This window comes from Sminthopsis crassicaudata, chromosome 4, assembly GCF_048593235.1.
Source record: "Sminthopsis crassicaudata isolate SCR6 chromosome 4, ASM4859323v1, whole genome shotgun sequence".
NCBI classification, from domain to species: domain Eukaryota; kingdom Metazoa; phylum Chordata; class Mammalia; order Dasyuromorphia; family Dasyuridae; genus Sminthopsis; species Sminthopsis crassicaudata.
In genome coordinates this window covers 110,370,455-110,383,489 of record NC_133620.1, presented here as the reverse complement: position 1 = coordinate 110,383,489, position 13,035 = coordinate 110,370,455, and the positions used below count along the sequence as shown (strand labels likewise).

The window sequence follows — 13,035 nt, the reverse complement described above, 5'->3', positions numbered from 1 at the left end:
TAGGACTAATAAACTCTGCCTTCTTCTTGCCTACATGTGCTTATCTGAAAGTCATCTTTTTTTTAAACTTTTATATGAAATTTAATAAGACAAATAAAATCTTAAAATGTTTCTGGGCACATGGATAATGAATTAAGAACCATCATCTCTTTATGGTATAGACACATTTGATTATCTTCATGTATGCTAGAACATATCTCTATGAGTTGAAAACAGAAAGAACGGCATTTTTGGCATCTCTCAACATGTGAAATTGTCTAGGAGGAGTAAAGATTTCTAAGGGTCTTGCCAAGGGTGATTTATAGTGGGGATTTCCAGCTTCAGAAATATGAAAAGTTAGGAATGGTGTTTGTTCTTCAGCTCTCCAATTAAGTGAAATTTAAAAGCCCCCATGGCAAGTTATTCTTAAGATTTCAAGTTACATATTTAAGACATTGATGAATGAAGGATTGACTAAATTTTTAAAGGGAAGTTCTTTTAAAAAATTTCTATTCTCTTCATACTATTGACTATAAGCATATATCTTTTGATGTTTAATTTTTTGGTAAATATAAGTAACAGCTATTTGTGAACATTCTTTTAACACCGTTGTCATAAAAATCAGGAAATAGAAGGAAGTAAGAGGAAAAAATTCAGCTCCTAAACATGAAGTTAGTATTTGGTTGAGTGAAGCCATGAGTAACTTTCTATTCATGACTGTGAGTTTTAGTATTTCAGTATCCTCATCTGCAAAATGGGAATGATAGTAGCACCTATCTTCCAAGGGATTGTTGTGAGGATAAAGTACTTCATGAGTCTTAAAGCTTTATATAAAATGTCCCAGAAATCTTGGTGCATGTTTGTAAAATCGTTTGATTTGTAAAATCTCTGATTATTATTGTTGCTTTAGTTGTAGTTATTTTTTTCATCTTTTATTGATGCTGAGTGGAATAATGAGGGTTTTAGCCTAATGGATGGATACTGATTTTATTTCATATTTGTTTATTTAAAGGATACATTCTTGTAGTAATTGGTAAAATAAGCCATCTATTCCTTTTTTTGTTGTTGTTGTTCATTGGAAAAACAAATAACTCTTCCCTATAAATCTTAACTTAGAAGTAAGTTATAGATCTGTATTTTCCTTCCTCCCTTTCAATCTATTATATTAAAGATCATTTTCTTTCTTTTTTTTTCCAGCTGATTTTGGGGACTATAGTCAATTTGAATCTCAAGATTTCCTCCGAGAATATGTGTTATTTCCTATGGTGAGTGTGTTTTCCCACTTTTTTTTTTTTTTTTTAAGCCTTTTGTTTCCAGATGGACTTGGATCCTTCCTTTGAAAAGAGAAACTTTTCAAAAGAGAAACACAGAGCATGATATGTATGTTCTCTTGGCAAGCTGCATGGTATTCTTTCAGAGTTGGGACATTTTTTAAAAAAGGCATTGTTTGGGGAAGGAGTAGGCGTGGTTAGGATGGACAGGTTAGGACTTGCAAAATAGCCATTTCTGTAGTGAACTGGAGGTGTGGCTGCATTCTAGTACCAGAGGATATGTTTGTAACTCTCAAGAGGATGGAAAGAGCTGCTAACCATAAGGAACAGCTCTTTCCTTAGTTAGAAAAAACTAAGAATATTTCCAATTAGAAAAGATCAATAATATTCTTTCAAATGGAATCTTCTAGTTTTTAGTAAAGGGCTTTGGATGTATTGGATTCTTAGCCAATGTTAAATTGTACCCCCATTCAAAAAGGAACTGACATCACAGACAACATTAAATGTATTATTATTGTTTTTGTTCCAATCATAAAAACCATGTATTTCTTTCTTGGAAAAGATTATGGAGGTTATCTAATCTAGTTGTCCATGATAATCTGGAGCTACCTCTATAAAATTTTAAGATACCTAGCATCTAGATTGTTTGAATGTAACAGAAAACACACAGATAGAAGCACTGTCACTAATTTGCTCTGTGACATTCTAGATGTCACTTAATCTGTCTGCATCTCAATTTACTCATCCATAAGATTAGGAGGCAGGCCAAATGATCTCTGTAACATTTCTTCCTGCTCTAAAATTTTAAAATATTGTAAAGTATTCTGAGCAGAGCAAAGAATAGAAAGACGATAAAGCTTCCTTTCTCCAAGTGAGATTGTGAGAGTGTGTGTGTATGTGTGTATTTGTATTAATGATTAATATGATCATATCATGAGAAAGAAAAAACAAGCAAGTGAAGAAAAAAGATGAAAACAGTATGGTTTGATCCATATTCAGTCACCGTGGTTCTCTCTCTGGATGCAGATGGTACTTTCCATCGCAAATCTATTGGAATTGCCTTGAATCTCCTCATTGTTGAAAAGAGCCAAATCCATCAAAGTTGATCATCAAACAATCTTGCTGTTCTCCTGGTGCACTTACTTCACTCAGCAATAATTCATAGTTCATGTAAGTCTTTCCAGGCTTTTCTAAAATCAGCCTGCTCATCATTTCTTGTAGAACAATAATATTCCATTACATTCATATGCCATAACTTATTGAGTTGATGAGCATCCACTTAATGTCCAATTCCTTCCAAATACAAAAAGAGCTGCTCCATAAATTTTTGCATATTTGAGTGCTTTTCTCTCTTTTAAGATTTCTTTGGGATACAGATCTGATCATGACACTTCTGAATCAAAGAATATTCAGTTTGATAGCCTTTTGGGCATAGTTCCAAATTGCTCTCCAGGATGGTTACATCAATTCATAACTCTACCACCAGTGCATTAGTGTCCCAGCTATCCCACATCCTCTCCTATCATCTTAGACAATCTGAGAGATGTGAAGAAATACTTAAACTAACTGTCTTTTAAAAAATAGTAATGTAATCCACAGTGATTACAACCTTTGAGTTTGTGACTGAACAATTAGCACAAACTGTCAGCAGCATAGACGCTGGCACTGGTATAATTTATTATGTCTTACCTTCAGCCATCAACATTTTTTGGGCACTGAATTTTTCAATAAATTCTACTGGGCAAAATTTCCATGTGTGATGTAAACATATGTATGTTGAGGTGTCCCCAGCACTTTGCACAGGGCATCCTGGCACATAGTAGGTGGTTAATAAATGCTAGTGGACTAACTCATTAGTAGTTGCACATTCTTGAAGCCTGTTTTGAAATGTAGAACAATTTTGTATAGTGCCTTTAATGCTAAATTCCAGGGCACATTTTAATAAATTATTGGATGGTGATTTTAAACTCTACATGTTATAAACATATTTTCTAGCTCTAACCAGAGCATTAAGATAGAAAACTCATGATGCTGTTGAACTAGTGAAAGGCTATGATTAAGTAGTGTGAGCATATGTAGAGTTTCATTTGTTTTAAACTGAACCTATAATTTTATCAGTATTGAGATCTCTTGGTGAAACACTATACCAATGTAGTTCCAACATCTGCTCTCCAATGTATAAGCTTAGAAAATTGAGAAAATTTCTTGAGAAACTGAGAGCTCAAGTAACTTGACCCAGGTCACATAATCAGTCTTTGTCAAAGGTGGGACTTGAATTCACGTCTTCTTAACTCAGAAGCCAGATTTTTACCCTTAACCCCTTGCTTCGTCTTTGTCTGTCAGATGGACAAAGAGATGCACACATTTGTAGGAGGGAGAAGGGGTACAGCTTTTAGTTCCATTTAATCGTTTAAGGTTCCTCAATGATCATGGCATTTTCTCACCAGTTGAAAGAACAAAGTTGAATGGATAGTATATCCCAAAGGTGGGTAGTTGTGTACAGACATGTAGCTTGCCATTTTTCATTCGTATGGTACCACTCTCACATTTTTCAGTGACAGAGACAAATACCAAAGGGAGGCCCAGCAGTTCTAGACAGAGACAGTTATTTAAGTACAATAGCTGACTTTGTTGTTCTTGTTATGTAAAGCCTAGAGCTGAGGTTTTGTAAAATAGTTTCTCCTATCTCCACCCTTCAATACTGCCTTATTTCTTTTATTCTCCTAAACTGTTTCTGAGTTTTACAAAAAGATTGGAAGATATGCATACATATAACTGAATTTGTAAAATGCATAGTAGATTTGCTACTCCGTATAAATCTGAAAATGCTCTAGGATTTGGTACCTACCATGACAAAGACCACATTAGTCAAATGATGCAAAGAAAACATGCTGAGGTTTAAAAGTTGAAATGTATGTAATAAGTGTTTCCAAATATTCTGTTTTTAAGAACCGGACAATTTCCAATACTTGATCTATATTTATTCCTGATGAGTACCTCTACCCTGAAGGTCAGCACAGAATAATTTATGGAATGCTAAGTTTAAGTCAGAAAGATCTGAGTAGAATTCCCACCTCTCAAATGTATTAGTTGTTTGACTTTGGGAAAGTCAATCTCTTTGAGTCTTAGGCAACTCTTTAAGACATAAGATATGACAGGACTGTAATCTGTGTAGGTGAAAGGAGCCACATGGAAGATTTGTATCTCCTTCACTATAAGTAGTGAAATTCATAGCGTGCTATTCAGTTTTCTTGCTTCAGTTATCTTGGCTATTTCCTGGCAAAATTTATATATCTGGGATGCTCCTCAGGAATCATTTAGCTTGATCACAGTCTTTTGGTACTCTCCTGGCATTCATTTCAGAAGTCAGCATTGAAGTGAAGAGCTAAGTAATGTTAGGTCTTCTGAGTCTCATTTGGATGTAAAGTTTTGTTGTTTGTCCTGCATTCTCAAAGCAACTTAACATCAGGGAAGTGATGCTATGGCATGGAAATAAATTGGATTTAAGGGAGGAGGGGGAATAAAAAATAGCAAGCTGTCTGCAGTGCAGAAGCACGATACAGATCTGAGTTACTGGAGAAGGTCCTGGATATAAAAGTTGGAAGAATCTGGAGCAAAGAGCTTGAGTTCAGCCATGACCTTGCCTGCTTGAGGCAACATTATGCTATAGTGGAAGTGGTGGACGTGGAGTTAGAAGAAACCTAATTGTAAATCTTCCCTTTGACATAAGCTATGGAACCATGGATAAGTCACTTAATCTCTGAAAACCTCATCTCTTCCTATGTCTAAAATGAGTGTGATAATTATGCCTAGGAAGGAGAAAAACTCATTGTATCTTCATATGGTTATAGGACATTAAGAGAGTTCCTTCCTTCATGTCACATTTAAAGAACCTTGATAAAGAGACCATTGTAACCATAGTAACAACAAGATTGTGTGATGATCAACTATGATGGGCTTGTCTCTTTTCAACAGTGAGTTGATTCAAGACATTTCTAATAGACTTGTGATGGAAAGTGCCATCAGGAGAAAGAATGATGGAGACTGAATATGGATCAAAGCTTTCAAGTCCCCAGCTGAGCTATCTCTAACATAATGGAATAACATGACACTCAATACCTTTGGTATACTGCTCAAGAGAGCAGTAAAAAGACCTCCAAAAGCACAAGCTCAGCCCAGACATGCCTTCTAAAAGTACAGAAAATCCTAACATAAATTCCAAAGTCACGAAGGAGGCTACAAGACAAGGCAATACAAAAAAATTCTACTATAAAAAGCTATTATGGTCATAGGAAAACTTAAGGCATAAACCCAGAAGAAAAGAATCACTTCAAAGCATCTACAAGCAAAGCCTCAAAGAAAAACACAGGTTGTGTCCAAGTTCAACTAAAATTCAAGGAAGAGATTAAGCAAGAGTTTTTTAAAGTTAAAAAAATGTTTTTATAAATGAAATTTAAGCATCAGAGGAAAAATTTAGAAATCAGAATTATAGAAGAAAGATTTGGAACAGAAATTAATAACCTGACATAAGAGGGACAAAGTCTTGTCCAAGCAACAAGCTCTGAAATGAAAATGGACCAAAAAGAAACTAATGATTTCATAAAACAGCAAAAAGCATTAATCAAAGAAAAACAGAAGAAATTATGTTATCTTATAGCAAAAATTAATGGCCTGGAAAACAGACAGACTTAAGAGAGTAAACTTAAGAATCACTGCATTGACAACCTATAAGCTATGACTACAAAGGATAGACATATTTCAAGAAATTATAAAAGGGAACTACTTAAATCTCATAGGAAAAATGCACCGTCACCTCTGAAAAGAAATCCCAAAATAAATTCCCAGGAACATTATAATCAAAACCAAAAACTTGTAGGTCAAAGAAAAAAATTATGTATCAGATTTTCAAAATTCGAAATACTGAGCAGCCTCAGTCAGAATCACATACAATTTAACATTTACCATCATAAAAAAGTGGGAAGCTTAGAATATAATATTCCAGAAGGCAAATGTTACAGGCTTAAAATCAAGAATAACTTATCCAATAAAATTAAGTATAATCTTACATTGGGAAAAGAATGAATCTTTAAAGAAAGAAGATAGATAAGCATTCCTGATGAAAAAACCAGAGTTCCACAGAAACTTTTAAGTGCAAAAACAGTAATCAAAAGAAACATTTAGAAGATAAACACAAATGAAGAATCTTTTTTTCTTTTTAGGTTTGTTTTTGTTATTGTTATTGTTTTTTATGAATGGAAAGAATCTTTTGTTTTCTGCTTAAACTGCTTTATTTTTTGACAGTATTTTGTTTTTCCAAATACATGCAAAAATACATTCACCTTTGCAAAACGTGTTCCAAATTTTTCTCCCTCTCCTCCCCTTCTCCCTTCTCAAGACAGCAAGCAATCCAATATAGTTTAAATATGTGCAAATTTTTCTAAACATATTTCCATATTTGTCCTTCCGTCCAAGAAAAATCAAGTCAAAAGGAAAAAAAGCAAACAAACAAACAAACAAACAAAACAGTAACAAAAAGGTGAATTTATGCTGAAAGCTTTTAGTTTCCCAAAATGTTCTCATTTAGCACAAAGTCTAATATCTGCCCTCTCAGGTTGAGCTCTGCAAGTTCCTAACCTGGATTTGGTCTGAGCAACAGGGCTGTTGTGGATTTGCTTCCTTTGGAATTTTAGAAAGCAATAGTTAAATGCAGACAATATCATCTTGAGAAGCTTTGGTGCTTCAGAGTAATAGAACTGCAGATTACCCTTTGGTCTGATATACCTGCCCTGTGTTTTCTACCATAGATTTCCCACTGGAGTGGAGGCTAGAATTGACATTCCATTCATCTGCAGTGGAACTAAACAGTAAACTATTTACTTTTGAATTGGCTCTTTACAAATTCAAAAAGCAAGCGAGCAACAAATATATAGCTCAGGGATGTTCCTTGCCCTGGAACACTACCCCCAGGCTCAGAGATCCTTCCTAGTTGGCCCTAGAATCATGACCTGGGATTGGGTCAATGGCAAAGCTGGCAGTTGGCACTTACTCTTGTGCTCCGTGTGAGGTCAAGGTCCTCTATGCTGCACCTGGGACCTCTGCTTTACCTGGTCCACAACCTCTGCCTATGCTAGAAAGCACTAAAGATCTTCTTTAGTGTTATTTCTATTGATGAAGCATTATCTAGTTGAATCTATGTATGAATCTAGCATTATCTATGTTGAACCATTTGACAATGCCAGGGACTTTGCTGTTGAGCACTTTCTTTTCTGGAATTTCCCCTCCCCTTATTTCCATTTACTTCAAAGCAGTAACTAGGGATTTTGTGTGCCTTACTACTATAACAACTGCAAGTTTACTTTGCACATTGAAGTTAGTTATAGGAAATATATGAGCCTTATTCCATTGCCCTTAGTGAGCTTATAGTTTGTCTGTTTGGTAGTATAAAAGATGCATAAATACAATGCCTTTATAAAGCTTACAAAACTATGAGTAAATTATAAATCATTGTGGAATAAAAGAAGCCTTAAAAAGAGTTTAGAGATGTATGCCATCAATTCCAATAGACTTGTGATGAAGAGAGCCGTTTGTATCCAGAAAGAAGACTATGGCGATTGAATGTGGATAACTACATAATATTTTTTATCTATTTTTGTTGTTTGCTTGCTTTTTTTCTTTCTCATTTTTTCCCTTTTTGATCTGAGTTCTTGTGCAGCATGATAATTGTGGAAATATGTATAGAAGAATAGTACATGTTTAACATATGTTGGATTACTTGCCATCTAGCAGAAGGGGGGAAGAAGAGAGAAAAATTTGGACCTTAAGGTTCTACAAGGGTGAATGTTGAAAACTATCTTTGCATGTATTTTGAAAATAAAAGGGTATTGTTAAAAAAAAAAAAAAAAAGTAAAAAAAATGTATGCTATCAGGTGAGTTTATTCAGGTATGGTTTCCTGTAAAGGTAAATTTTGGAGGAGGAGGATTTTGAATTTTGGTAGGATACAAAAATGTCACAATCTTTATGAGATTCATTGATGTCTTTTTCTATAGGACTTGGCACTGGAAGAAGCTGTCCTGGAGGAACTTACTCAGAAAGTGGCCCAGGAACATAAAGCACACAGGTAAGGGAGAAGTGAGGAAGAGGAAAATGAGATAAGATTGTTGTAGATTGAATGAACAAATTAATGAATAAATGAACTACTAAAAATTTATTTAGTTCATACTTTGTGCAGAGGACTAGGCTAAATACTAGGGATTCAAATAGAAAAACAAGACTCTCCCCTCTGTCAGGAGTTTGCATTCTAAAAGGAGAATACAGAATTTAGATTTTGGTTCAGCTGCAAGTTTGAAAGAAAGTCCTAAGTGTTTTTAGGATCCAGAAGCAAGACATCTTTAGTGTCATTTCCATTGGTAAAACGTTTTCTGGTTCTATGTTGAACCATTTGACAATGGCAAGGACTTTGCTTTTGAGAACTTTCTCTTCTGCAACTTCTGGCTACCACAACAAAGTGAATGTCACATGGATTTTTTGGTTTCTCAGTAATATAAATGTTACTATGCTTCAGTCTCTTGGATGTGTAATAATGTTCTATCTTAAAAATATATATACCTTAATTAAAAAATACTTTATTGCTAAAAAATGCTAACCATCATGTGAGAGCCTTCAGTTTGCTGCTGGAGGGTTGATATTGATGGGGCGGCGGTTGCTGAAGGTACGGTGGCTCTGGAATTTCACAAAAATGAGGCAGCACTGAAGTTTGCCATGATGGACTATTCCTTTCACTGGAACCCTTAGAGGGCATTTTAAGGGTTTCAATATTGTTTCAGTTTCAGTACTATTGAATTTCAATATTGTTGTATCTCAGGAAATAGGGAGGCCCAAGGAGAGGCAGAGATATGAGGGAAATGGCTGATAGGTAAGTCAGAGCACACAACATTTTTCATAGTCTTATATGGGTATAGTTTATAGTTCCCCAAAACAATTACAGTAGTAACATCAAAGATCACTGATCACAGATCGCCATAATATAACAATAATAGTATTAATAATGGAGATTTGAAATATTGCAAGAATTACCAAAATGTGATATAGAGACATCCTGTGAACACATGCTGTTGGAAAAGTGGCATCCATAGACTGGCCCAGGGCAGGATTGCCACAAACCTTCAATTTGTAAGAAACAAAACAAAACAATGCAATATCTGTAGAGCCCAGTAACAGAAAAACAAGGTATACTTATATCGAGTTGGAATTTGGAATAAGGTTAGAATTATAGATTGTGTTTTTCTAGATTGAGTAAGAATTAGGTTTTGAGAGTAGAAGGGGATTTCTGATGCAGGTAATTTCTAGTTTGTAGCTATACAAATAGCTCCCTAGATGGTCTCAGGAGCTAAGTCACAATCTGGGCTGGTATTCTGAGGACTCTGTTATTGATGGCTGTGTTTAACAAAGCCTTTAATAGAAGAGATTCCTGATGTCCATACATTTGCATGTATTAACATTCATATATCCTTAGCTTTCATACTTACTCTTGCACAGTCACATAAAAGCTCAAGTTAGAGAATCTATTTCATCTAGTTTGTGACGCAGTCTTGTGTCATTCACTCTTAGAGTTTTAAGTTTTGATGGAGGTTGTACTTTTAATTGTTTTTAACCCAGAATCATCCCACTACAATAAAGTTCTTAATAACCATTTGACTAGAGAGAGCAGAGGAAAAAATTATCCTATGGATTTGTTCCATGTGTTGCTTTTACTGGAGACTCCCGTTTGGAGTGGATAGCTCTAGCTTTAGCCATATTAGCAATAGTGACAAAGATCAAAGGGCTAGACTTGGAGGGAAATGGTGAGAATCTCTGAGTCAAGGAAGCACTAGAGAGCTTGATGTCACGGAGGACTTCTTGAAGCTCTTCTAGGCCGTTGCAAAACAAACATCCTTCCTATCCCTTCCCATCCTTCCCTTCTATTGTTGAAAGACAAGTCTAGTATTTCTAACTTTCATCTTGATCCTTTGCATCCAAAAATAATGTCTTCATATCTTTAAAAATGGAGAAAAATGGAAAATTATCTCAAATATAGGAAATGGCTTGTATTAACTTTGAGCGGGATACTTTATTCACAAGTCAATTTGGGATAATTTCTTAGTGGTTGCAGCACAAGACTTTATGTAGCTTCCTTTCCATTTTCTTGCTTAATTAAAATACTCTTTTGGGGGAGAGGTTCTTGGAATTATGGAAACAGGTGACCATGTGTTACATGATATTATTCCAACCTTATGATGATTGCTACTCCCAAATTGAGCTACAATTTTGCATCATGAGGATCAAATCCACTGGTTTTGTCCTCTTTAACAATTTCCTCTTTTTGATACTATTCTGGTTCTAGTGGAATCCTACCAGCGGAAGCTGAACTCATGTATATCAATGAAGTGGAACGTTTGGATGGGTTTGGACAGGAAAGCTTCCCTGTGAAGGTAATATACCCTGCATTTTCCTTTGCGTGGCTTTCTCAAAAAGTGTACAGAAATTTATAGAATAATATTTTCTAAAATTTAGAGGGCAAAGGATTATGCCAAACTCTCTTGTACAATTTTCATGGTGCTTTCTTTGCACAGTGCCTTGCCCAGGGTAGATAATCAAATGGTTATTGAGTAAATCAATGTTTATCTTCTGTGATAAATCAAATTTGAGTATCCAGTGACTACTGTGCTACAATTTCTCTTTCCCAGAAGTGAGCACTTTTTCATTTGTTCACTAATTCAGCAGATATTTATAGAGGAATATGTTTACAGAATTGTAAGGGTACAAAAAAGTATACGGTCATGGTTTCTTTACCCAAATATCTTCAAATCCAATATGAAAGACAAGAAATATAGATATCAAAAGTTAAAATAAAAGAAAGGAATTATCACACATGTTGCTCATTTAGTCAGCAAGATTTTATGAAATATCTATGCAGTGGGCTGTATAGGAGACCCTTAGAAAGAAGAGAAGGAAAAAAAAGTCACTGCCTTTAAGGAGCTCACAATCCATTGAGGGATCAATGAATACATATATAAGTAAATACAAAATATATGCAATATAAATACAAAGTAATTTCATGGATGGGGAAGAGTAGGCATTAGACACGGCAGGGGTGGAGAATAGGATGGAGTCAGTAAGGGCCTCAGTTAGGAGGTATCACTTAAGCCAAACTTTAAAGGAAAAAAAGGCATTCTTAAAGAAAAGTGAAGTGAAAATCCATTCCAAGCATGGAGGTCAAAGGCAAAAGATAGAATTTTATGCTGAAGAATTGACAAGTGGAGCATAAAATGCTGGAAATGGGAGCAATACTGGAGAAGTAAGCCAGAGCCATGTTGTGAAGGGATTTGAATGTCAAACACAAGAGTTTATATTTGATCCTTGTTCAACAGGGAACCAGTAGAGCTTTTGAAGAAAGTGACATGGTCAAATTAAGTGTTTTTTAAGGAATTAGTTGATGTAGAGTGGGTGGTATCAAATTTGAATAGAAAAAGGGACCACTAATCGCTACAAAAGGAACTTTGTAGGTCTCATATTGACTAAGTTTTGAAATGTACTATTATCTTTGTATTCTTGTATTTTTATTTATTTTGCTAAATATTGACAACTTTTTTTTTCTAAGCAACTGTGTTGATTTTATTATATGTGAATAAAATTATTATTTTATTTCTAAAATTCTTTTTTTTTTAAATTTTGGATTCCAAACACTTTTCTTCCCTCCTGTTCCTCCCATGTCAACTACAAAGACAAACGATATGAGAACAATTGTGCTCACCAAGAGAAAGGATGCAGAGATAATATGGCCTTGGTATATATCCATGGTTAAGGAGAAGGAGATGGATGTAACTTAAGCAAAGGAAACAATGGAAGGAGTAATCAGACAGTTAGAAGGAAAACAAATCAAGGACACTGTCATGAAAACTCAGAGAGGAGTGAATATCCAGATAAACAAAGTAGTTAAGATACTTTATGGAGATGAAGACAGATGAGGACAGAGAAGATTTCTTAGTGTAGTGGAAAGAATATTGGATTTTAAATGGAAAAATCAGAAAAATATTGGTATGAAAAACCTTAAATCTTTGTTTCAGGGTGAAGCTTGGGGCTGTATAGAAATTTCCCGAAATCACTCCAAACTCATTGCTCCTTTCATCATTTCTGGATCCCATTCGTTTGTCATCCTCTTCATTAGTTCATTAGTGCATCATTCCCAGTTGAAAAACTCCCCAGGCTATCTGTCTAGCTGCATTTCACAGTCTGGACATTCTTCATTGGGCAGAAATATCATAAAAGGTATTTTTAAAGAATGCCTAACTAGAAAAAGGAGATGAGTTCATTACAAAGCAACAATGGCCAGATGACTCCTCAGATAGCCTCTCTACTCCTTTGGCCCTATTAGAGTACATAGAGTAGAGTGAGCCTTTTGTGAAGAATTGAAGTAAAAACATAGACAAGAGTTACATAGGATGAATAGGCAGAGATGGATTTTGACTTGCACTATTGGAAAAGGGATTCCTATATCAGTGAGATCATAGATTCATTGAAGCATAATGTGAAATAACATAAAACTCAAAACATTCTAAGATTTTGAAGCCATAATTTTATAAACTTTTTCTAAATGTAAGGCAGATTTCTAGGTATATCCTAAATTGCTGCTTACTTAATAACTATACACTCATTTGAAAAATAAAATAATTAGGTTATGTATTTGCTGGGCAGATATTGCTATGCAACCATGGCAGGGAAATTGACAAATAGCTATTTCTCAAGCTA

At 34.9% G+C, this 13,035-nt stretch overlaps 1 protein-coding gene across 4 annotated transcripts in view; it reads left to right on the top strand.

Moving 5' to 3' along the window:
• Window positions 1-13,035, top strand: part of PTPN14 (protein tyrosine phosphatase non-receptor type 14) — a 240,869-nt gene that overhangs the window by 160,295 nt on the left and 67,539 nt on the right. For all 4 annotated transcript variants that reach the window (XM_074309148.1, XM_074309144.1, XM_074309145.1 and 1 more), the window contains 3 exons: window positions 1,177-1,244; window positions 8,298-8,368; window positions 10,631-10,718. In XM_074309148.1, the coding sequence (XP_074165249.1) occupies window positions 1,177-1,244; window positions 8,298-8,368; window positions 10,631-10,718 (227 nt within the window). The remainder of the gene's footprint in view (window positions 1-1,176; window positions 1,245-8,297; window positions 8,369-10,630; window positions 10,719-13,035) is intronic.